The 27,597-nt window shown below is 42.9% G+C and overlaps 1 protein-coding gene across 1 annotated transcript in view; it reads right to left on the bottom strand.

Annotated features, from left to right (window-relative positions):
• LOC136956754 (potassium/sodium hyperpolarization-activated cyclic nucleotide-gated channel 1) overlaps positions 1-23,296 on the bottom strand; it is a 47,007-nt gene extending 23,711 nt beyond the window's left edge. The window contains exons 1-3 of the mRNA XM_067250727.1: positions 22,941-23,296; positions 17,212-17,635; positions 560-721 (exon numbers count right to left, since the gene is read on the bottom strand). Coding sequence (XP_067106828.1) covers positions 560-721; positions 17,212-17,635; positions 22,941-23,296 — 942 coding nt within the window. The remainder of the gene's footprint in view (positions 1-559; positions 722-17,211; positions 17,636-22,940) is intronic.
• Between the last annotated feature and the right edge of the window lie 4,301 nt (positions 23,297-27,597).

The raw sequence follows: 27,597 nt of genomic DNA, 5'->3' as shown, positions 1-27,597 counted from the left end.
CAGGCCAAACATCTATTTAAGCAACGTCTTATAAAGATTAGGACACCCAGGCCAGTTTCTTTTCTTCTTTATTTCAGTTCATGCCTATCTACGTATTAGAATCCACATGTACGGCACACTGAGCACTATAAGGAAACATTGCGTAACTGTGTTCAGTTCCCTCTCAACCCATGTTACCTAATACACTGTTTAGCGAAAGACCTAGAAACAATGATGTATTGAATCATCAGAGACTAGCCGTGTCCTTTAAAGTGCATTATATCTGCTTAGCATGCTTTCAAAACAATCTAATCTCTGGGAGGGCCGAAGATGTCACGATGACAAGGGATTATCAGATGAATGATTAGTGCAATGACATTCATCCATCAGAACTTACTATGGTTCAAGCACAAAAGTGATTTGTCACATGTTCAACAAAACATACCAGCGCTGTCCACAGTGCTGTCTTGCTCGCAGGATACTGCCTCACACACACTCAGCTCCAGAATCATCACCACGTCAAAGTCAAAAACAAAACAAAAAATGATCAAAGTAGATAAAAAAAGGGCATAATACTTACAACCATACCGTTTAGCGACACCCAGCAATCCGGAGGGAAATCTTGTAGGAGAGGCACCAGGAACTGGAGACACCCATCCCAGTGACAGAGGAGCAGCATCATCCCTATCAGATTAAAGATTCTTACCACAGCACTGGCCAGGTCGTAGGTCATATGGAAGATCTGCCAGAAGAGCGGGAAAAAAGAACAAAGACAATCACTGTCAGTCCACAAGCAGGCTCCTTAACATGAACCATTCTCCCCTCTTTATCACACTGTAACCTCACTGACAAAAGATGTTAGAACGACTAAGAACAACTTGCAGTTTGCGTACATCACTTCAGATGATCTGGAGATATGACATAAGGCCTGTGGACGTAACGATGCAAGGATATACCATTGAAGAGAAAGGAGATTAGTTGGCTTTCAGCGAGAGTGCTTGGAGACAGGGGAGGGCGGATACATCTTGTAACCCACACAGCATCCGAACTCACATGGTAAGATGTTGGCAATGGGCATGGACACTGACACTGACACGCTGAATAGGCAGAGCAGCATGGAGAGTGCGCTTGATTGACCACCTGAGACTGCCTGCTCTTCCAGAGGACTGTGTAATTCACAGATGTTGTGCTATTCATAATTTAACATGGACGCCGTCCAAAGCAAACTGACCAGTGGAGCAAAAAGAACAGACCAGCTAAGGGTGGACTCGAAAGAGATCAAAACAAATCCTCCTGAACTACAACTGACCTATAATCCAGCTCGAGGTTCAACACGCAGAATTCGGTTTTGAATACAAAGTGTGACGCACCTCTCCTTGGTCTCATCGGAGACAAAACGCCAAACATCAAAAACCTACCAAGGACATTGGTCTTAGTTTTAGAGAACTGTATGTCCGAACCTCAATGTGATAGGAGCTACCATCACTCTGTATCTATGGTAGAGATGTAAGAGAGGTGACAGGCTGAACAAGTTTGAGAATTAGCGAGAAATCTCTGACATTGCCTCTGAACAAAGAGAATCTCCTTCCACATGCCTCAGTGGCTGCACGGCTAATTCAGCTGTTCGTATTCGCATGAAAAACCCATCATTTCTTTCCTGGCTGGTTATTCCATTCTATCTTTTTTTGGCCTGAGCTCAATTCCTTTCACGAAAGAAAACTGTGAACGATTCCTGGTGACAAGTGCCAGTTTTGCATGATAAACCTGCCATCAACCATTCTGTGAAGCTCAGCGAATTGTAGAAATGGTCCCCCCGTGCCCAAATGAAAGGCTTATCTGAGGCCTCAGGTACTGTAATGGTTATCTATTTTTAAGGTGATGGGATTGCTCTCACCATAAACTGCTTAAAAGTCACTAATGCATGAATTTAATGGTATTTTAATAGGCTCCTATGGTATACTGCAGCAGACTGCAATGAGGGATTAAGAAGTTAATTTTATGCTCAACAAAATTCACAGACAGTGAGAGATGGTGACCTTTTGTTTCTAGGTAGTTTTCTAAATTATTGCTTTGGGAGATGACCAGTTGCTCTGCTGTGGATTCAAGGTCAAAAAAATAAAAACTGTCATTTATAACTATTGGGGGTGCATGGTGTTATTCTTGGGTTATACAAACCTCGACAAAGTTACACACCCATGGTATCTACACAGCATACTGTATAGTATAATCCAAGACAAGACCTTTCAGTAGTAACATTTAATATTTGTAAATCTACTGAGCTTTCAAAATAGAAACAGTATGTCTATAGTAATAAATACGCAAATAAGTTCCTATCCAATACGGCTGTCAAGAAAGAAAAAGGCCCAGATGAACATTTGTTGGAAACGTGTGATCGTAACAGGTCGGAGGTTCTCCTGTTTCTAGAAGAGGACAGTTTACTAAACATGGATCATCTCTTCCTGGAGTTATGGAGACAAGGAAAGACAACAAGGAGACTCTTTTAAAGATGACACACCTTCTTCTCCACAGGCAGTTCTTCAAGGTCACACAGTTATAACATTTCACGTACAGTTTATTAAAAACCAAGCTAGTAATGCCACAGTAGTTTAATGATAAGGGACAAAAATGAAAGAATATGGCCAATCAAACACTATATAAAAAAACTATTAATATTATTATAATCAGTTAGATGACTTTATTTCTGTAATTTGTCATGATAGGTAATTGAGAATCTATTGAGCATCTAAATTTTACCAGTTTACCACATAATAGAGCAGTGACTATATGGTCACAGTAAATGCAATATGGTGATCAATCTCATTGATTAATATGAGATTCAATTTCACCTGATTAGACAATGATAGACAGCCCAACTAGAATCCAACATTATTATGTGTCCAACTCTGCTGTTTCTCAAACGGAGCTGGCTAAGCAGAAAGGCAGTCTGGCGACAAGCAGATGGGCCAAGAGAGAGAGAAGGAAGAGAGAGGAGGAGGGGAGAGGAGCAGTGAAGAGAAAGAGCAGAGATGCATAAAATAATAAGTCATACATGGATAACTGAGAGAATGCCGAGTAGGGAGCCTGGCGGCTTGTGCACTTACAGCACGTCAAATCACTCAGCGCTTTTCGTGTCACTTAGGAGCGTAATTTTCCCTCGATTCTGTACCCAATTTCTCTGATTAGGCTTCTGAGTTCTTTTATGCATGTCTGTATCCCACTCGCATGTTTGTCCTCCTACTCTTTGACCTGCAGGATAAGAGGGCATGCGAGAGACAGATAAACACAGCCGATCTTGACAAAAACGTTCATGCACTGCCATGGTTCTGGGTAGACGTCGATACTACAATCATGAGTGTATGGTATGCAGCTTCACACCTTTCATTAAGACTGCTAAATGCCTAATGCAGTGCACCAATCTTTCGCTAACCCTTTTACTGACCTTCAGGCTCAAGTTGAGGGTTAAGTAGCCCCCAGCTTCTAACCGAAATGTGATTGGGCATCTTTTCTCAAAGTCAGAAAGCATGATGCATTCTATGCTAAGTGGACACAGAGTTCCTGTCAAGGACAGGATGTCTACAGTAATAAACCAAGACGCAAATAAGTTCCAATTTATTACAGCTGTCAATACAGACAATAGGACTGTCCTTCAGGATGAGATGAACAAGTATTGGAAATGTGTGCTTCTAGCAGACAGAATTATCTATTTTTGAAGAGGACAGCTGGCTGGATACTGATTGATAGTTATGAAGAGAAGGAAAAGCAAGGACACCTTCTACACCAACATCAGTTCTTCAAGGTCAAAGAAGGGCTGTATGACCGTGATCTAAAGTAGCATTATCAACTCTTTGTTGTCTTTCTTATTTCTAAGTTGCTACTCATGAGGGGAAAACGAGAGGAGTGGAGAGCAGAGCAGATGAGAGCAGAGGAGAGGGAGGGCTGTTTGTTTCCCTTCCTGACTGCCCAATCTAATCTGTGGCAAGTAGATGGATGTAGCTCCACCTACAGTTCAGCCAGATTCCTTTCATCAACCCAACCGTTGGTCTGGGGTGGTGGGGATGGAGGGAGGTACAGGGCACGGGCGGCTTAGAGATGGCAAAAGGGTGGAGAAGTTTCTGAATTGAGACGCAGGCCAGTATTGTCTATGATATTTTATTACTAGGATAAACGTCCTCCATGTCACAAGGATGGATCTGTGCTGGGAAGAGAGAAGAGCAAGTGGATGTTCTGATGCTCGGATCTCTGTGATTCAGTCCATCCATGGGGATCCACAGGGCGGAGCACAGAAAGGCTAAAATTAGCCATTAGCTCAGAGGATGCCTGTCTCAGTGGGCACTGACTCGCTCTTGCTTGCTTCAATCCTCTCTTAGTGGCATAGTGTGAATGTGTGAAAGGTTATACGTCATAGTTTTCATTGCACACTAACAAGAACACAAGCGCACAGGCATGTGTGGAAAACATACAACGATCAGACATAACATTACGACCACCTGCCTAATATTGTGTAGGTCCCGTTTTTGACGCCAAAACAGCCCTGCCCTGAGGCTCGGACTCCACTAGACCTCTGAAGGTAGGCTGTGGTATCTGGCACCAAGACGTTAGCAGCAGATCTTTTAAGTCCTGTAAATTGTGAGGTAGGGCCTTCACCTTCATTGCCTAATACATCCCACCCACTGACAGGTGCCATGAAACGGATATAATCAGTCTTATTCATTTCTGTCCGTGGTCATACTGTTCTGGCTGATCGATGTATATTTCTGCAGGACTGTGGGAGAGTGAAAAACAGAAGGTAGCCCTAGTTCAGTGTGGATCATTTGAATTGCTAATGTTTTACACAGTGCCAGAAATAGCAGGGGGGCTGATAGGCTGTCTTAGCACTCCTTGTCAACAGCACCTAATAGAAAACACAACAAAAGAGTCAAAAGAGGTGAACAAGTGAGAAAGACATGCTTGTGGCTATTGTGTTAGCATGTGTTAGATTATGGGGATTCGTTTGCAGGGTGCAAATATATTCTGGCAGGTTGAATGTACGGAGGGCAAAATCCACCTTGCTGGAAAACCTCTCCAGGATATGCTATTGCTGCAGTTCATTTACCACAGACTGGCAACACAGTGAGTATACAGTACAGATGGGTAGTTGTCTATAGATACAAATCACTTGAAGTTGAGGGATCTCCATCCCTCCTTCCACAACGGTCAATTGAATTATTTAAATCCTGCTGTTCAACGGGACTTGTCAGAGATGTTGTCAGTTCTGCTTGCTCCAAACAGATTTGTGTGGCTATAACCTCCCACTAATCCTAATTAACAAGTTCATCACACATGCCTCCTATCTGAGCTGAGGAGTGTAACACCATTAACAAGATCATCGTTACTTGAGCAGGGCTTTCCTCTCAGGCTATATGTACTGAATGTAAAGATTTGGGGAGGAAGATATGGGGGAACGTTTTTGCTATCAAAACTGTAAACTCAACTCCATTGTAGAGGGTGTGGCTGCATTTTCAGCAGAGACATTTGGAAACACATCTTAGACTTAGGCATAAGGTAATTAAGCTTCTCTTTGATGGAGAGACTGCAATCCTATAATGAGGTTACCTGCCCACCCATGACTTACAGTAGTCTGATGAGATGAGGTTGCCCCGAAGCCATTCACAACAAACTCACTTCTGTTTGTTGGGTTATTTCCATTTGTGCCCTCAGAGCAAAACTGCATGTGCAGGAATGTACAGCACACTGTACCATAGCTTTGTCGGTAAAAGGGCCCTAATAAGGTGAGTAGTGAGAGGTTTTTCGTCAAGCTGTACCGTGCATAACATACAATTTTAAATTGTCCTTTATGCATCTTTAAATTGGACATGGCAATGAATGACCTCCATAGCCAGGATTAACAGGAGACTAATTTGAACGGATTAAATTCATTGCTCGCCCTCACAATGGAGGATGACAAACTGCTTCCAGGAAAATGTCTTCTGCTTAACATTGTCCTGCAAGTTGTTGTTGTTCAAACTACTGCAGCTTATTTCATGATAAAGTACTGAACATTAGCTTTTTTGTATTGTGTTTTAAAGTGCTTATTTTTGCCTCGTCCTGAGTTTGGTAGAGACTAACAGGAATTCCAGGCAGATGTTTTACACATTTAATCAAGCTTGCCATAGCAAGGTTTACATAGTGTGTTTGTTTACCAAATAATGACAGCCCACATGCAAACACCCCTGTCATCTTTTGGGGGTATCGATTTGTGCAGGCGTACCTGGCAGTCAAAATGCCACATACTCTCATTTGGTTATGGAGAAACTGCCACAGCAAACATTGAGGAATTAATCTACATTCCGCTGCCTGCCACAAACTCATGTCTGCTCTGCTTGACACATTTCTATGATAAGTCCTCCCCCCAGAATACTTTTGTACTATAGGACAATTTATGCGAACAACTAGCATGATCCCGAGACATAATGACTGTAAAAGCCAAACTTCAATAACATGAAACCTGAACCCACTTATATGTGACTGCAGCAGTGTATGAATGAAAGTGTTCTTGACCTGTCCAACACCAGTCTGCACTGGGTGTTATATTTGTCCCCTGCCTCACCCCGAAAACCTACCACAGCCACACACACCCCGCCTACTGTTTCAGCTAATGAGAGTGCCCAGTAATTTGTAGCTGGAGACTTAATTAAAGCCCAGGCAACGATCGATGAGGGCAGACTTAGACCTCTGTGCAAGGAGAAAACTGGGGAATGATGCCTTAGTCAAACAAGCAGAGTACACATTGAGGAGAAGACTGTCAATTGGATACTAAATGAACGTCTGGACAATCCAGTAAATAATGTATATTCTATGATCTCTGTACTACAGTATGTCAAATACAGTCAAATGCAGTTGGCCTAACAGTTGACTTATAAGGTACTGTAGAAGTTGAGCAACTGCAGGTGCTGTCCATTCATTCATGCAGCCCGGTTTGAAGGCCGGTGCTTTCCACGGGGGACAGCACCGAAGTAGTCTTTTCTTTGAATGTGCTGCGTATACGCAGGTATTCCAAATTCCAAAAGACCCTCCACAGACTTGAAGAGGTGACGTCATTTGCTAACCATGCTAGGAGAATGTTAATGAATGGCTTTAACATGAAGCTGTGCCGCGACACCAGTCTAATATCTTGCATAAAAAGAAGAAAAGACAAGCCAACTCCAACTAACTAACAGCTGTAACAATTCCTGTCCTCAGCTCCTTTGGAGTGATCCATAGCAACATAGAGTGCGGCTCAACATGGTTACGTAAGCATTTATTTATTGCAAACCGTTTTTTCAAACAACTTCACTCTCGAAAATCCATGTCCTTGGATCTCCCTCCACTCCTCCCTCCCTCCCTCCATCCATCCATCCCTGTCCCAGAATCCTCTGAGAGTCTCTGAACACTTCTGTCTGAACCCTGCTTTGGGGCTGCCTCTGGATCTATTTTGGTCATGCTAGCGTGATAACCTCGACACTTCTGCTCTGCCTTAATCTGTACACTTCCAATTGGAGTAACTTCCCCATGAGCGGGACACACTCACTTGGCACAGACCGGCAGCAAAGAGTCAGTCCTTTGTGCTGGTCAGGCTTTGCATGTGGAGCCTTTGAGAGTGCATGGGGAATGCCTTACATAGAAGCTTATACCTATTTATTTTTTATTAATTTCTGTATGATGTATGAACAATGTAATTAAATACCAACAGTGTAATCCTGTATCAAGAGCTCATGATTGTGATTACGATTGATATAGAATCAGTCATAATCACACAGAAATAGGAAAGAAATCACAATCTTGGACAAACAGTGTACCACTTCCTTTGTTAATGTTTGATTGAGGACTCTGGTCCTGGCCCTTGCCTCTGACAAGTTAATAACTCCATGAGGTAAATCAACGTCTTGCTGCTTTCAAAGAAGCCAGGATGAAGAGGCTGCATGGAGAGGCCTCGTGTCCGTCAAGGCCCTGCCATCCACCACCACCAAACAGACCCTACAGCATATTCAGCTTCCCTTCTAATTATAGCCGCTGCAATTACAACACGTAAAATATTCAAGAATGGGAGGGGGGGTTGTGTTGTGAATTTAAATAGAATGTGTATGGGCATTGAACGCTGCTACTTATGTGTTATTAATAACACATAAGTAACTACGTATCAAACAGAGAACTCTTGTGAAATTGAACCTAAACTGTGCAGGCTATTTATATAAGTTGGTTTATAGCGCTAGAGCGAGAGGCAGGAAAGAAAGTGTGTTTTTGATCGTTTGTATTTGGGGGGTTGTATTTAAATATATTTGTATGTAAACTTCCATTATGGATGCTATATGAACTCCAAAACCAGAAAAATAAAGTCCCATAAATATGAGTAATTGACCAACACACGTAAAAAGCCGTCTCTTTTACAGCACTTTTCTAAGCAACAGGAAATGAATCAGAATATGACACATACCTACAGCTTTTCAGACACTGTCTAATCTTTCCCCAATTCTAATTTGAGGAGGAATTCTACTAAAGTTAAGTGGTGCTGTTATTGGGGTTTAGACAAATCCCGAGAATATCCCTTTTCTGGCTCTGATGTCTGCAGTCCAACCAACCAGAATGTCTGGTGGGATGGCAAAAGAGATCTAGAAAGAGAGGAAAGAGAGCGAGAGAGAGAGAGAGAGAGAGAGAGAGAAAGAGAGAGAGAGAGAGAGAGAGAGAGAGAGAGAGAGAGAGAGAGAGAGAGAGAGAGAGAGAGAGAGAGAGAGAGAGAGAGAGAGAGAGAGAGAGAGAGAGAGAGAGAGAGAGAGAGAGAGAGAGAGAGAGAGAGAGAGAGAGAGATGTGTGTGGTCAGGAGGCTGTGTGGGAGGATTATGACCCATGTGAGGGGATTTGACTGACTGGATTGAACCATATGACCCGTTGTGTCTGTGTAAACAGTAGCAGTGGCAGGTCCTGGCAGCCCAGCTGTGGAAGAAATTGGGAATTCCTGTGTGCTTACATTATTCACTAATCAATAGAACTAGTCATTGGATACTAGTTAGTACGTTCTCATTTAAGCTTGCTATTAATAAGAGTATATTGTGTCTATGTGTCAGGGTTAATAGATGTTCGGGGTCAGGAGAAAGTACTGGCTAAACGTTCCTTGTCATGACTACAAGGAAAGCTCCAACTATGAACTCTCTAGTCTGAGAGTTGTCATGTGTTGGGAGCAGTGAATCTCTTTCTCTGAGACTGTTGAAACGTCATTACTGCCTGACTGTCACTATCTATGTTTACATTCTTGTGCCCTATAAAAGATGGTCCTCCGGCTTTCAGAGCTGAGAGAGACATGATTGAGACCTAGGCCTGGTGTTGTGTTGTCATTTATTGTCAGAGGTCTGGTTTTCTCTCCCAATTTGCAGATTGATAAATACGTATTAAAATCCAGAACTCAACTGAACTTAGTCACTCCGTTTATGAAGACATGGACAAAACACTTTCTTCATCACAGCCTACCACAACCTTAACTCACCTTTAAGATTTTAGATTCATTTCAAGCATTAACCACACTTTGTGGGATTTTGTGGAACTGCTAAATGTTCTGTTAGCGGCAAACTGCAAATGTCTCATCGGCAAGTATAAAGACGATAATACAGTGATAATAATAATCATTGTAATTATTATTATTTATTTATTTATCAGATAACACAGATACTGTAAGCAAATATAACACACATCCACACAACACACAAGAAAATATAGCGGTGTCGGTTTTGCCCTTTGTAAATACAGACACCAGAGCATTAACTATGACATGAAAAAACCCAGAATCCTTAATGCATCAGAAGATGAATTAGTGGATGCGTCATCTCATCTTCTGTGGTCGTTTCCCACACGTGATTCCCCCCCTCGTTTCCTCCACCGTAGATCAACACAGAGCAGAGCTCAAGCAGCTCAGAGTCTTGGGTGATCTTGGCTATCTCGGGGATCACTTGTTTCTGCTACTCTCTCTCTCTCTCTCTCTCTCTCTCTCTCTCTCTCTCTCTCTCTCTCTCTCTCTCTCTCTCTCTCTCTCTCTCACACACACACACAAACACACACACATGCACAACACCACACAAATACACAACACCACACACAAGCGCAGTGAGAAATAAACCAGATTACAGTAATCCCATGATTTACCACCTCCAAATGGCTCTTCCTTTATTAGCCCTCACTGCAACTACAGTACAATGTTCCCTTTGTAGGATCTTTTTAGCCCCTCTCAGTTACAGGCATCATACATTTCACCCTGATTCTTGATGGTTGAAACCATCTTGGATCTATTTGATTTTGTTCTGTTTAGAACCAGACTGCGACACTCGAGCGCTATCAGTCAGCACTGCCGTCATATGATGCAGCCTGACACTCCTACCTACAGCCAGGCCAGGAACTCCCCCACACTCCGAGGGGCACCATTTGGTTTGAATTTACGTCATCAGGCAATTTTCCAACTTTTATGAAAGCCAATTGAGACCTCTGGTCATATTCTTTCGGCAACACTGGCTGACATTATGCATAGCATAATTGACATTATAACACCAGCTGCATCAGGGCAAGGGCTATCTATAATTCCAGGAATCTGTGTGTGTGTGTGTGTGTCACTTACTTCATCTTGGACAATGAGCACTATCTTTAGTTCCAGAAATCTGTGTTTGTCTGTCTCACCAACATCTTAATAACCTACTGCATCATGGGCACTGTGCACTAGTTTAGTAAATGGTTTTACCAGCACGCCTGCATTTTTGATGAATTTTCTGTGATGTTTAAATGTATTTCAAATAAGTCGAATTTTGATTGAAATGAATTGGACAGGCAAGTTCTTTGTGCTGCTATGATGTTCCATTGTGTCATTGCAGTTTATTACTCTCGCTCTCTCTCTTTCTGTATCCCTCTGATATGATGGCAGGTCTGTTCACGATACAGACACAAAGAATAAATAGAGATTCCCAGTGGAAATGGAGTGGAAAATATACATTGGCTGAATGATAAACACACTTTGTGCCTTAAAGAAAACAGATGTCAATAGAAAGAACTGCAGTATTTATAGGAAAAACAGAGAATGCTATCTGCAATGCCAGTGAGTGTCACCAAAGGGAAGTTTGGATCAAAAAGCATCGATCGGAATTTGACAGTATGACTCAGCATTTTAAGCTCTCTAACTCAATGGACGCCAGCGTGCTGGTCCTACTCTCATTCGCCAGCAGGGTGTAGGAACCGTTCTTCTGAAATGGCGTGGATCACAGACGCTTGAGAGGCACGTCTCAGTGGAGAAGGGGAGACAACTGTGCCAGAAATAGATGAGCGTTCCTAAAAGGAAAGTGCCCAGGCTGCACACTACATCCCCTAGTTGGCAGAGGACCACAGTGGGATCTCCAGAGGATGGAACCCAAGGAACATTTCAGAAATTGGATCTAGAGCATGGAGAAGTGTTGTCTCTCCTGCAAGAATGTCCTTGTAAACATACAGTCTCTTCTCTCTGTGATCTAGGTGTCTTCAGATTCCACTCTCTCTCTCTCTCTCCCTCTCTCTCTCTCTCTCTCTCTCTCTCTCTCTCTCTCTCTCTCTCTCTCTCTCTCTCTCACTCTCTTGGCTTTTTATTCATACTTGGGGATTAATTGATCACACTATATTAAAAGCATAAGACAAAGCTCTCTTTCTCAAGATTATTCATCCTTTGTCAAGATAACAACAATGTCATGTATTCTACATTCTACCTAATGCATTTGGCTGGTATCTCCTTGAGAGGCCTAATCTCCAGGCACAGGCCTGTGAGAGCACGTGTGACCTCCAGCTAGAGTGGGGGTGGGACATGTTTCCCTCAGTGAATAGGGTAGGACTTCACGTCCAAGCAAAATGTATTCTCCCCTTCGTAAAACCCAGAAGACATACAGTACGACAACAGGGGAACCCCCAGCTCTTGTTGTTTGTTTTTGCAAGGCTAAATATGACTAAGCACTTTAGACCAAGGCAGTGTCTGTTTACTGCCTAGAGACAGCAGCAGTTTTGGGAAGATGAATTGCTCATTGGGATGAAATGAACGGAAAATTACATGAACCCCATGGTAAAAGAGAAGTGTTTGACGAATGAAATATTCTACATTACAAAAGTCGGAACGAACTGTTTCTGCCCCAAGAACAATCCCTTAGAAAAAAGAAAATTGCTTTGTTTTTCCGTCAGCTACAATAGACACAAGACAGACACATGCCAACGCATACAGTAACTTAAAAAAAGGACAAATTCTGGGACTTTTCCCAATGCTACACTACAAAACAGTACACAGAAAGAAATAGTATCAAAACAGTGTTAAAATGGCCAGCTGCTCAGCTTAGATAATATAGCTGCTCCGCCTATGTGCTGTAACTAAGGAATTGCCAGTAAATAAGCCAGCCACCAAGTCACACACATCAATGCGTGACAGAGATCTTTAGCCTCCTGCAGACTGTGGCTCTCTCACAAGCACAGAGGGAGAAAGCAGATCTGCTTAAGGCTCCCCATGCATGCCCTGGATGTAAAGCTACAGCTCTGCACCTTCCACACACATGCACACACAGAGAGCAGCACAGCACAGAGCACCATTGGTGCCTGAGCCAATAGCACTGCTCCTATGCAGCCATTAGCATAAATAATTCTACAGCACAGCGCACAACATGTTGGTGTTCGTCGCTGTTCCTTATGTTCCACTGTTCCCCCGCCAACGCGAATGGAAAATGAAGTCATGTGGAGTGCTTTCCGTTCTTCAGGGTGAATTTAGGTGTGCCTTTGTTTTCAAGAAAGGGGACAATCACAATTATCGTACGATCATTTCTCAGTAATTACATATGTTTCCATTCATGTTTATGTCAACTGTCTTTTTAAAACTGTAATTAGCAAACAAGACAAAAGGCAGACATGACAGGAAATTAATCAAGGATATTCACCGCAGGAAATGCACCTTTCACCGTTTTATACTGACACTCATACACAAACGCACCCACAATACTTGCTGAGGGCCAATGTGACTCAGGTTTGTGTGTGGGGCTTTCAGGACTTGGCATGACACAGACCTTGTGTCAGGTGGATGTGCTGTATAGCTCTCTAACTAAACTAACCTAATCTCCACTTTGGCACAAGACAACATCTCCCGCTGAGCTGGCAAAATACATATTAAACCTCTGAGCACCTCTCTCCTGATATACACCACAATTCTCTCACACCGATTGACTACACAGAGCTCTTTCGCATCTTTATCTAGGGTAGAAATGGTCGCCCTGAGAGAACAAGTTGTGCATTGCTAATGGACTTTCAGATGGTGTTAAGAAAACATTCACAATCGACCGACAATAGATTGATGTGGAGGAGCACAAGCTTACAGACATTTGAAGAAAGGCAACTATACAACTGTGTGTGAGGGGGGGGGGGTCGAAATCTACAGTCAAAAACATCTAAAATGTCCGGCAAACTGAGGACAAAATGGGGTTGGGCTGTAAGGCAAACAGAGATCTGCGATGAATTCTCTGTGTTTAAACTGTCCAGTGGCTGTCCTCTGTTTCCACTCAGTTAACTAGACACCTATGTCAGTCAGCTCACATTTCCCCGATCAATTTACCTGTCGAGTCTCAAATCAGTCAAGTGCCCTTGCTCACCACACCCCACACAGGGATGCCGTTCAACGCTTTAATTAAACGGATCAGTTGACTCACGGAACCTAACCTTTCCCACAAAAAAGTCTGACCTCAAGTGCTCCTAGTTTATTTATTGCGGTTACAATGCGGCAAATAAGTGTCACCCAAATGGTTACTCCATTCATCAACTCATTTTCATCAAAAGTACATCCCTGAGCTGCAACCTGAGCTCATTTACTGAGCAGTGCTGAATTTGTGATGAACCAGTGATCCTCTAGTCTATAAAGGTGCTGCAGATGGGACCTGTGCGGTGCCAAGCACAACCTGAGCCCGTTTGCCCCCCATCCCTCATGCTGGGCTGGTGGCCTGGCAGAGGTGCTGGTGGTGGGGATGAGCTCCAGAGCGGGGCCAGATGTGTCCTCCTGAGCCATGGGGATTCTCCCCTCAATAGCGAATCCCTCCCCCCGTCTGTTCTTCAGCTAGCTGTCGCACCGTTGCTTCCTCCTATGCTGCAATCTCTCTGGGCAATCTGGGCCAGATGACATGTCTGTTGTTCACCCTCCTTTTTATTTCTCAAATGTGAAAGACCAAATTGGACCAAATTGATTAAAAAAAAACGAACTGCATTGTAGTCCCCAACAGTCAATAAACACCATCAGAATGTCTATACTCTCAGGATTCTAAAGGAACCAGGACCCCTGCTCTTTAAAGATAGATGGCCTTTAATTTCAGTAGTGTCCATATTCTAATGAGATGACAATGTAAAGTGCATTGCTGTGTGTGTTGACTGATGAGGGAAAATCCTGAGTCGGTTTTAATGGATGACAGTAATAGATGTCTATTATTGATGTAATCTAATGCTACAGTTTACTAATGGACCAACAACAGCACTAAGAGTCTGTTGCTCTGAGTTTTTGAATGGAAAATGACAATGATTCAGTCTGGTGTCTCTGCTCTGTGTTGGGCAGCAGCCCTGACGAGATAAGGAGAACCCTATCTGCAGTCAAGGGGAGGGAGGGATAGAGGGATGGAGGGAGGGATAATGAGGAGGAGTGCAGGGCAGGGCAGCCCAAAGGATGAAAGGAATGCGGGACGGAGAAGACTGCAGGCCGAATGATCGAATATGTCCCTCCTCCACAGTAGAGAAGTAATTTAATGATGGATGGCTGCATCCAGCCCATTATGACAGTAGGGGACTGTGTAATCCTCCATCCTGCAGCTAACATGCTGTGACAGCTCTGGTGTGCAACTCACTGCCTTCCCCTTCCCTCTCTGTGCTCCAGCCGGGATGGATGTGCGTGTGTACGGTGTATGGCCGTGTAACAACAGAACATCTATGACGAGGGAGAAAAAGGGAGAGGACAGAGAGAAGAGGCCAAAAGTCTTGCGGCAAAAGCATATTGTTTTATCTGCGCAAATTGACAGGCTCGTCTGCCTGTACAATTGGAATACCTTGTCATTTGTTTTGAGTGTCGAGTGTTTCTAACCTTCAGATAGGTGGTCTTCTGACACACAGCTGTCCAAACTAGTTAAAGAAATTGTGTGCTCTTTTCCATGAAAATATCACATAAAAGCCATGGCAGCATGGAGAAATAGGCAGATCTATGTAGTAACGGGCGTCTTTGTCCTGCAGATCAACGCGGCAGAGGTCATCAAACCTGGCACGCACACTAGAGACGCACCGGCTGTGCCAATGTTCCTACACTAAACCATAACCACACAGTCCGGAGGGGGAGGGGGACAGCACTTCAGTGTCGTGGTTTGAACAATCCAACTGTGTCATGGTAATCCAAGCCTTAATAGTGATGGGGACAATCTGTCACAGCGTAGAGTTGAGACCTGGAGGGGGAACAGGAGACTGCAGTCCCAAGGCTGCAAGAGAGGCCCGGCACAGCAGGTCGTGGTGCGTGTGTGAACTGCAACGCCACATCACGGGGGTCACTTCCAATGCTCTGTCTATGTGTCAAACAGCCATAAGAAATTTAAATGATCATCTTAATTATATTAGCTTTAGAATCGAATGCTAGGTTCATGTTTAGCTACTAAAATCATACCGCCACCTAGGGTTGAAAGTTGGAAACATTCCGTGGGAATTAACGGGAATATGGAAATTAACTGTAATACATGGGAATTTATGGGAATAAACTGGAAGTTTGCACAATTGCGGGTTAGAGTCTAACAGGGAATTTAAATGTGGTTGAATAAAACATCTTCCAGCATAATCTTGGTTAAATCAACCAGATTAAATGCAAATGTATTCCCTGTGCATTCCTCAATCACATGCACACAGCACACTACTTACTGCAGGGCTATTGAGGCCACACCCCCAACATGCACTGTGCATTCCTCCATCACATGGACAGGTAATTTCTAGAATCCTGCTCACTACAGCAGGACTTATTTCTAGTCAAACATTTTTATGTTTAATGCGATATTCGATTAAAATTAAAGTTTGGTGAGTAAAACTAACTTTTTTTTATAATTATTAGTTTGCATGCATGTCTGCTTATGACCAAAGACAATTGTAAATTTATGTTTGTATATGATTGTTTGTATAAATTACCCCAAATTTCCAATGAATTCCCCTTAATTCCCATATATTCCTTTTGAGTTTCCAACTTGAAATATAAAAACAATTCCAGATCTTAATTTCCCATGGAAGGTTTGCGAATAGTTTACGGAAAGTTTTCGCCCCTGCCACTTCATACAGTCCAGCATGCAACATGAATTATACAATCATGACTATTAATACAAATTAAATTCCATCTTTTTATGCATTGTATGCCAAAGTCAACAACATCTAATGTCACCACATTTCCTCTGGTTTGACAAACTCTTCTCTACACGTTTGTGATGCATGCCTCTGACCACTAATGAATACTCTTGTTGCCCTCTAAGACTTCTAATTGATTTAGCTTTCAGTGTGTTCAGATTACAGTTGGCAGTATGGTGTGATGAATTGATCAGTCAGTGATTGAGAAGACGAGAGGAAGGGAGAGAATGAGAGGGAGAAGAGGAGACCGTGTAAACGGTGTGACTCACTGTGTGGAAGGAATCAACGGAAATACAAAAATGAGTTACATCTCAGCTCAGGGCTACGTTCAGTGAAGCGAAACACTGTGCACATAGAAATGGAGAGCTGACACACCTACCTAATGAAAGGCCGAAAGAAATGGAGTTCTGCTCTACCAACCAATGTTTCTGATCTACTACGTCATCCGACACGTACGTATAGTACGCCCCTTCCCCCCAACCGAATGTGACTCTTTTTCTGTCATCCTCCGATCGTTCATAGACAAATGTATCTTCACAACCTTTTCTGCCCCTGCTTCGATTGAAATCATAATGCCTTTTAGTTCACAAACCCCCACTTTTAACATACATTTCAAATGTCATTGGACTGGAGCTGATGGTGTCACCGACACTCACCTCGAGATAAGCCTTCAATCGGTCAAGCAAATGAGTTTCAGTTACTAACACAAGAGGGGGTTTCTTCTAAAACACCTTACAGGGTTTAGGCCCTACTGCCGATGTACTAGCAGGGTCAAAACAAACACAATACCCCCCCACCGCCCCCCGTCCACACACATATACTCGCACACGGACACACAGACGTCTTCCTTACCTCTTCCCACTGATGTATATATCTGATAAGTCGCGAGAGTCTCAACAGACGTAGGAGACTGAGGATTTTAGTAAACCTCACAATGCGCAGAGCCCGGGCTGTCTTGTACACCTCAGAGTCAAACCCTTTTTCCACTATTAGAAAGATATAATCCACTGGTATGGAGGAGAGGAAGTCGACCACAAACCAGCTCTTCAGGTAGTTCATCTTGATGATCTTGGGGTCCAGGATGATCTCGGAGCTCTCCTCATTGACAATCCCCGTCCTAAAGTTCATCACCAGGTCCACCAGGAAGATGGTGTCTGAGGCAACGTTGAACACCAGCCAGGTGGTGGTGGTCTGCTCCGAGAAGAAGGTTATTCCCACAGGAATGATGATTAGATTTCCCATCATCATGATGAGCATTATCAAGTCCCAGTAGAACCTGGAGAGATGCAAACAAACATGGTGTCACAGGAGGAGCAGCGTTTCTCTGTAGAGGGTGCTATACTCTATGTGGATGTGGGGGATTTCGGTGATGAGATGCAGACTTGGGCAGAGTATACATGGTGACACCTTAAATTTGTAATGCATGGATGCCAGTACGCAACAAAATGACTGCCACTCTATTGCTATGCGCTATTTGAAACAAATATATTTGTGCCAGGGTGAATGAGATCATCAAGAAAGATCACAAAGATTTAGGTCAATTTTGACATTAAATGAAGGCATCTTTCAAAGATATCTGCTCCTCTTTCCCTATTTTTGCATTCATATCATTTCTGTAACGTGGAACAGTTAACTGTATTATCCCCATTGATGTTATTTCCAGAGACGACAGCCCATGAGTTCGGAGAACGTCAGAGAGATGGAAGAGAACAGACAGCCTCTACAGTCTCTTTTTATCTTTGAATGATCTATTTCCCAGCATTGTTCTCTGGAACTCCAAAAACCTTTATTTCTCAATGACAGTAAACAACTAAGACCTCAGGTAAGGGCGAGGCAGGAACAACAAAGCCCGGATCTAAAATGAAACAACACTGGACTGTTTTGGTTCTGTTGCCTTGAGTTGTTGCTCTAATCTGCAGTAGTGTATCGTCCATGAGAAATGTTACTCGATGTTGACGACGATGAATGTCTCACCTGGTTGTCAGTGAAATGGACTCATTGTCACCTACCTATTTGTCTCGGGTATGTGTAGGCTTGGATATGTGAGCCGAGTAGGTTTTTTCTCGAGAATAAGCCACTACCCTACATAAGTCCACTCTTCTCTGTGGGGATGCTGGCTAAAGTAGGTTGTGATAGGACTAGGCTCTGCTGGTCTGGGAGGGAGGGACAGACAGTGTTAACGTCCCTGCTGTGTCTTGTGATCAGCAGAGCCAGGAGTGATTCATGGGCGCCCAGCCGGGGGAGATCACAAAATGTCCCGGCCACTGATAACGGTGAACATCCATCAACTAAAATAGATGCTTTCAGGAATCCTATCTCATGCTAAAAACTCCCGGCTGACGCCACTGTCAGTAGCTGCTGCTGTAAGATGCTGTGGCTGGCTGGCCAGTAATGGATCTGTTTAAATAAATGAAGCAGAGGGCCTTGCTTTATAAATATCTGAAGATCATGTGTCAGATAATCGTCTGCACTTCAACTAAACGACGGACATCTTGCTGGTAATAATATCCACGTGAGATATTTTTTACACCAGGATATATCTCTTTCGTATCGTTATTGAGCCGTGATTCTCATACCTTGAGTCTACTTTGAGACCATCAGCATAGAGATCAACAGAAGGAGATCAACCAACCAAATGAGTCAACATTCCGACTGCCAATAAGAGGCAAACAAATTTCGATGAGAGTAACAGTGAGCCTCACTTCCGTTTTCCTGAAAAAAGTCTGATCCTGCAAAGAACACTTTTTAACACGGCCGACTGATCTACAGCACACAGTGAAGGAGTATAGCTGAGCCTACACAGTAGGTGTCACACAGATCATTATGATTAATACATAAATATCTATAGAGTGCCTGTCATAATACTGGAGGATAGCCATGACTAGTCAACAGTGATGTTGGCTTTAGACAGGAGTCTGGCATCAGTTTATGTCTGAATCACCAGAGGCTGGATATCCGCTATGTTATCTGAGTCATTTTTTGGGGGGATGTGGCTTTGTCGCAGGTGGGCCCGCTACACCACATGACCTGTTGTTTGATCTGCTGGCCCCGGAGAAAGTGGGGGTCTGTGCCCTCATCAGTCACTTCTGACGCCTACCAGAACCCCCGGGGTCACCGCCTGTACACATGCCCTGTCCTTTGTTCTCACGTCCGTCTCGTAAAACAAACACTGAACACGGGGTCTTTCAACGCAGCTGGCGGTGAGCTGTGTCATCAGCAACTCTCTGCTGAGACCAGGATATCAAACATGACTGGGAGCTGGACACAGAAGAGATGGGGTTTCTCTACATCAAAATGTAAGTGAGGACATTGTTGTGTCTTGTGAAGAAAAGGACAGGGCTGATGATGAAAGAGCACCAGGTGGTGTGAAGTCCTTCAATAAGCCTGATTGGTGTTGAGAAACAGCACTAATGAACAAACCTGTACAGAGCCGGACATCGAACCCCGAAATGGTCGTTACATGTTGTCCTAGAAGTATAAACTTTGTGCTTTGTAAATAAGAAAGATAACAAAATTTGAAATTCACAAGGGAGATTTAAAGTTGTCTGCAGTAAATATAAGACAAATATTAAATAATATTTCTGTCATTGAACAGATTTGAAAGTATCGCAATCTGGTTGCTGACACTGAAAGGATGATTTGCACTAATTACCGTTTTATGGCATAATTGCCTCTTAAGGGGTGGCTAATTCTAATTGTAGCTTGATGCTCAATGATATTGCGATCCAGATTGACCAATACTGATACACAAAGAAGATGCAGGCTATGGTATATAACAGACTAATTAAAGAAATGATATGAAAGACTTTCAACCGAAACTAAATATCCATGGCCACACCAGGCCAGGAATAGGCCCTTACTGAAATCTATGAATAATGAATATTACTAACCTGCCATTAAACTTTCAACAGCTTTTGTATTACGAATATGGTGGCTATTGGGTTGCAGATGTTACAACAGAGGCCCCACAAAGCGCACGTGAACTGCGGTGTCATTCACATGTCTGTCATTATGTTATGTTTTACATTGACACAGTATCTAGTATCTAATTTTGCTTTTGGTCAGGAACATATTGTAACAGACTTGTTCCGTGTGCTGTCATAGAGATGGGTGCTGATGACGTTTCTAAGTTACATAACACCATGGATACAGTCATTCTTGGTGCACACCGTCTCAGACTTGATAACAAAGACAAAGTAATATGCTTTCAGTAGCGCAAACGAAGATGTATTTTTGAAGCTACAAACAGGAGGGCTCGCCAAGCATGTGTGCCCTTGTGTATCCTGTAGCACAGTAGCATGTCGTGTCGGTTTAGAATGGCTCAACAACATGGTGCTTTAGGCCCCAAAACCAGAGTTCTGACATGATCATCGGTGTCTCTCTTTATGCTGGCCCCATGCACAGCAAACACACTTCCTCTGATGTTCTGCCATTGGAAGTTGTCACAGGATTAAAATAAGGGAGTGCATCACCGTTAAGGGGTGGGGGCTTTGGGGGGCAGGTGGGGTGAGTTTAGGGAGGGCAAACGCTGTCCATGTCGTACAACTCGCCCAGCGGATATCATTCTTCATTTGTTCAGAGTGTTCAGAGTTCAGTCTGTAATCGAATAACATATATATATATATATATATATATATATTTATTTATTTATTTATTTTCTGAAAATGAACCTTTAACTATTGTCAATAAACATGTCTCATGTCTGCCACTTGTGACTTCCAATACATGCAAACTACATTCCTGGACCTCAACATGCATTATCAGTCAGTCACTCAGTCTTTCAGATCTTTAAAGTCAATCTTAAAGTTATCTATTTAATAACCACTCAGTCGCCATCCCTTTTGCCAGAGTAGTTTGAACTTGTCCTTAGGATTTGTTCTTGAATGGTGGATCTGCTTACATAATTGTGTTGGGCCACAGTAATCTTATTGACTGTCGTGTTTTAACCCTAATCCCAGATCACCTTCCTTTACCAATTTGAAGACTGCAATTGCATTTGATATTGCACAACATTTAGCTAAATGAGGTTTCTATACACTTGTTTGATATCAGTATACTATTATTTAGCCAGTTAGTCCAGCTTGTCAGTACTATGCTGCCCATGCTTGTTGTCAGGCAAAACAAATGCTGCCAGGCAAAACAAAAAGTATACCATCACATCTTAAAGGAATGGCCCTCCACTGTGAGATTTAATATCTTAATATTGCCTAGCTTATGTTGTATTTTAGATACTGGTGCTTGTCAGAACTGAATTCAAGCGCTGGTTTTGAGACTGTTATTGTGACTAATACCCATCGGTTTGCTTAAGGAATTTGATATCCGATTGGATAAGCGTCTTCATCGACAGAAGCAAAGGCTGAGCAGCAGTTCAGCACCCTGGACAGCGACGAGTTACGTTAGAAATCAACAAGCCCCAGGACTACGGGCAATAAAATGGGGTGTCACCATCAAACTGTGCCAGGGGACACAAAAGGAAAAGGCACAACAAGACGAGCTGCTTAATACGTAGGCCACTGGTTGTGAAGCGTACCTGGAATGTTGATTTACACGCATGTCTGGGCTTTGCAAAGCAGATCAAACATGGACATATTAATTATTTCTTCATTAGATTTTAAACCTCTGAATTAATCACTCTGCATGCAATTTTGCAGGCTATTCAATGTTTGTGTTTGCGCTATATCCTGCTCTGTCAATGCGGAAATATGAAATAGTGAATGTGGACGTGATGTTAGGCCAAGTTGCCAAGAAAGATTGGTAATATCATAGCGCAAAAACAGGACCTTACGAAACCCCTTCTTAAACAGGAGCCTATAGCGAATACCCAATAACTATCTGTAAAGAAACAATAAAGATTGAGATTAATTATTGTACTGTGTTAATTCGCTTAGAACCAATCACATTCCATTACGTTTATTATGTGATCTAGTCTACATTAATTTTGTGCATTTAATTGTACCTATTCATGAATTGATCTCCCGTCTATAACTGAACAAAATGCCATAGCTGTTATATTTTACCTATTAATTTGATGGACATATTTAGCCATACTGTTTTAACGTCTATGAGCATTCAGAATTTACCGCATTAATTTTTTCTGAGAGGCCATTCTCATTGATCGTCGTCTCATTCTTGCAGGCAAGGCTGCTATTGAAATGTTTACAATCATTATGTACCACATGTTTTTGTGAAGAACCGGTGATCGGTTTAAGGAACCTTACATGTTGCAATGAAGACCATCTCATCTGTGTTGTGGTGAAGCAATTAGTATGTCTGTGTTTAACTCGTGACATTCACCATCCCTTTTCCAAGGACATCTCGCTTAGTCATATTTTTCTTTGTTCCACTTAAAGATAATGAAAATCCTTCAATGAAAAATAGATACACGACCACAATATGAATGGTTACACGATCGCTTCCTTGTAATTGCTTGAATACAGGACTAGATTAGCCTATGCGCTTGAGGGCGATGCGTGCGCGCGCTGATGAGAGACAGTATATGTGAGGTGGTGGTGTTTTGCGGACATGAGTGGGGTGACATGGGCATGGAAAGAAGAGAGAGAAGGTGACTTTCCACTCCTTACCTAAAATCGCTATAGGGATGAATGATCCAGTATCCAGCCGTTTGAACCCTTTCTTGCTCTTTCTCCACGGCTTTCTGACTCCCGAACATTCGCAGGGAGAACTTATTGACACCGGGCTGCATCATAGCCCCAAATTGTCGCTGCATAAACCCATATGGCCTGGATCCCCCATCCAAATCGTCGAACCCGACCATGGCTTCCTCCCGTTCCCCCTTAAATGACACCGAGTTTCCGTGGTCTTTCATGTTCTGGCTCCCCATATTATTTTTCTGTATCGAGTCTTGCCTCTGAAATACATTATTCCCATCCGCTTTCTCCTCCTTGTTGCTGGAGAACGAATTCGATTTGTCTTCCATGTTTTTAAAACGTACTGTCTCCTGGTTCGGAGGACAGGCTACGCGCAAAACTCAACAGGACCCGCTGTAAGCTCCCCTGTTTCATTTGATGTCCTTCAACTGCTCAGCTACGCTGCCTGCTCTGTGAATGCTGCAAACTGAGACAGACTCCCGGTGAACCTGGCGGATCAGGTTTCTTGGGTTACCGCCATCTACCGACTGGCTGGGTTTTAACATTCAGCGCCTTCTAGTTCGCGCGGCACTGCGGTTTAACTGGCACAGGCTCGTGCACCTAATTTCCATAATGTGGTTTATGATAGTCCCCCCCCCCCCCCCCCTCCACCATCAATTTTGATTAAGTTTATCTTTCCATATCATCATTTTCTGTCGATAAAAAAAACATAACATGCCTTTAGTCAGTAAGACTAAATAAATGTTGCTATTCTAGAGAGAAAGCTCAGCATTGATCATCCTCAGGAAACTTTTTCCCACCTGGCATCTCTATCAGATATATGTACTAAACATCAGCTTCGCATTAGGATTTGTGTATAAGAAATAGATTTTACAGTTTCAAAGCGGTGCATATATAATCTCAAACTGTTCCCACATGCACACTTCCTTGTGTCTGACTCCCCTACAGTACTGTGCTGTCTCACCGAGCTAAAGAACAGAAAGTCAGGGAGGAAATACAAGGCTGCAGCCGTCAGCCACCCACTCTACCACATCTTGGCTCACCAAACCACCTCAGTAGCACATGGTTTTTGCCTGCTGGACTCTCCATGCGCTCTATCCTTGTCATTCAGAGAGAATGAGTACAGTAGATTCTTAGAGCAGAGTTAGACTGACTTTTGTTCTGAGGGCACCTCATGCATCAGGGTGCTTTATGCTGGCACTAGGATGGAGCGAGGTATGACGGATGGATGCTTGTCCACTGGGATACCCTCACCCCCCACCTTTCCCCAGTCTTTCCCCAGTTTGGCCCTTCTGCCGATGGCATCATGACACAACACAACCTGCTCCTGGAAAATGTGCCCACAGACACAGTGGCCAGCAGATGCTCTCTGTACTGAATACAGAAATACAGTCAACAGCAACAGCAGAGTGAGCATGAGAATTGACAAACAGTTTATAGAGACAAACTCAAACCAATACTTTATATGGACAAATAGTCTATACAGCCCTTACTATAATGCTGTAATGCTTGCTATACTGCTAAACTTTAAATGAGTAATCTATAACAAAAAAGCATTTCAGGATTTCAATGTCATTTATACAGTCAGGACTAGGATTTTGCGTGCCCATATTGCTTTTGTTTGAAGCAGATTGGAGATCATCTCCCTCCAGAGCAGTGACTCCCCACAAAGCTGCACCATGTTCCCCACGCTCCAGCTGACTGGGCATGTTCCATACCAGAGAGTCAGGGCATTTGCTTTCATAGGTGGTGGGCATTTCTAAAGAGGATCATTACGTAAGAATCCCAAGGCTATCATAATGTAGACAGACATCCCTTGATTTTTCTGTGTGTGTGTGTGTTGTCTCTCACTCTCTCCTCTGGGATTGGGGGTGGATTAATTTGCATGCCAACTGTTTCCCCAACAGGATGCTTGTGTAACTTCAGTTAACAGGAGAGAGGGGGAAAGGGAGACGGGGAGACGGGGAGGCAGAGAGGAGAGAGAACAGACACATTGCGTAAGTTATGGCTAAAAGTAATACTGAAATGAACCAAAGTGCAAATCCCAGTCTGGCCACTCACGTGTCCGGGACAAAATGAAATAGAATGAAATGTGCGGGGAGATATAACAGTCTCAAACCTCATTTGACAGGCTGGGTCTCTTTTATGTGCCACATGTCATGTTTTGCTGTTGACTCCAAGATGTCATCTGAGGCTATAAAAGGGCACATCCATTCCAAGCTACTGGGTAAGATAAGATATGACAAGCCACAATTAAATTTAGAGTGCTGTAGTTGCAATAAATAGTGCTTTAAACAATGACAGTATGCTCTTCGAGGGGACTAAACAGCGCCATACAAAATATGGTTACAACTATAAGATTTTTCTCCAAATGTAGTGTGATCTTTTTAGTGCTTGCTGAGATCAGTCAACAGAATGGCAAGCAAATTGATAAGGAATAATGTGATTATAAATATGTGGAAAAAATATGACTACCCAAATAACCTGCTTCCTGTGTGGTTGTTCTTTCCAGCTCTCTCATAGGCCCAGAAGAGACTAGAGAATGCCTATTATTAAGTTACATTCCGTCGTCTCTGCTTGCAGTCAATACCTCATCTAGACATGAAACATTACATGCCCTAGAGATGCCAGGCATTGGGCATGCCACAAATAGATCCAGCTAGCTACAGAATGGCCGAATTGTGTTACAAAATGGCTACCGTGCTTTTTTGCAAGTCATTCAACATATAGCGTTTTTTAACATTTACCCCTGACGCCAAACACAGTGTTTAAGGAGACACTTCTTTTTTCTTCTACAGTATAAGCATTCTCAACATCAGGTGTGATCTTTAGAAAGAGAAAACTGCTGTCAGAAAATGCCATCAGTCTAGGTTGTTATTACATTTCTAGAACACTTCAAACTGGTTTGTTCAAGTTCCAGACAGTATATGTCTCATCTGTCACACAAACACTTTTCAAATCGTTTCTAAAGGTCACATTGAGTGAGGTTAATGGATAATGTGGTGAGTAACAGTTAATGTGGTTGATATAATGTAATTGTTATTAAAAATAATTGTTTATTGTATTTATTTTCCTGGTTAAACATCCCCATACACTGCCCTTGGCTGAACCTAAACTGTCTGGCTGACTTGTTTCCTGCCCATGGTTCAGACTTCCACCTGATGGCCTCAAACTATTAGCTAAGCCAGAGCAATCCAATTTCAAATACTACCAACATCTTCAACAGCATCTGCGTCAATTACAGTGTGATTAAAGAGTTCCATTATGGAGATGAGCGGACCGTTGACAATCTGTAAACCTGCAGTGTACAATGAATTCTTAAAAAATGTGTTCTGTGTGTGTGACCACTCTGTGTATAGGTTTTTCTATTTAGTTTCCGTTTTTGTTTATGAGGACTTTCAAGCGTACTGTAGCTATGCCCAAAATATAAATTGATTGACATTTGTATTAGATTATTTTTATGCAATTTACAGTGACACAATACAATTACAAGTAGGTCTCAGCCAAGAGGTGAGAAGGATCAATGGAAATCAAAGAAGCCTCAGGTCGGTCAGGTAAGCTTAAACGGCCAGTCCTGCGTAGACAACGCCCTGGTGAGATCCTCACCATGAGACAGACAGTCCTGCCTAGACAGAGGAAAAGGAGGATCAGGTGTGGATTTGATGCCCCGATACTCTTTCACTGCTTAACTCTAGATTCGACACATACATGGTGTCCACTTGCTAAGCGTAGTAAATCCTAAGGATTGACAAATATTTTGAGTAGTGGATTTACTGCCATCCTGGAGTTGATCCTCTGCTGGGTTGTGCATCTGTACACTGACGTAGAGAAGGGCAGAGGAGTGTCCATGCCTTGCTGACTCAAGAGTTTGCAGTCGTCTTACTAAGTATGACAGTAGAGTCCAACCTAACATGAGCCAGTGTAGAACATGGGGGCATAGAGAGACAAGATAAAGGACAAGCAACAAAGATGGCACACACTTGTATTGCTTGGGAATTTCCTTTATGAATCATTATAGGGAGATAGAAGACGTAAACACGGACACACTGCTTTTGATAAATGGCTGGTAGGATGGTAGCCTGAAAAACTCATGTGCACTGACATTGTGCACGCAAGGGTAAACTCCATGCACTACAATACTTTGAACTGACCTTAATACATCAATTGAAACCTTGAACCTCCCAGGTAGCCTGTGATACTTCATTAATGTGTGTGTGGGTATGTTGGCGGTGGGAGGTATTCAATGTCATGGTTGGTTGGTTCAACCTAACAGTGAGGTCAAGAAGCAGCATGTGCGCAAAGGCAGACCTGAAGGTCTGCTTGCATAGAAAGTCAGTGTAACAATATGTAACATGTAACAGGGTGGTATTATGATATTATTGTCTCATATAAGTCTGCTCTCTGCTGTGTGTGTTGGAGCTTAAAGAAACAAAAGGAGAGGGAATTAGAAAAAGAAAACAAGAGAGAAACAAGGTGCGAAAGAGAACGAAAGAAATAGATATACAGTATATAGCATATACTATATAGAGAGAGAGACAACAAGAGGGAGAGAGGACAAGGTTGGTTGCAGGGTTGTTTCAGGACAGTCGATACGGCGCTAACCCTCTGTAGTCCGTGTTCACAATCCCAA

This window comes from Osmerus mordax, chromosome 14, assembly GCF_038355195.1.
Source record: "Osmerus mordax isolate fOsmMor3 chromosome 14, fOsmMor3.pri, whole genome shotgun sequence".
Taxonomy (NCBI): Eukaryota; Metazoa; Chordata; class Actinopteri; order Osmeriformes; family Osmeridae; genus Osmerus; species Osmerus mordax.
Note: the sequence above shows the minus strand (reverse complement) of the source record. Positions and strands in the feature narration are given on the sequence as shown.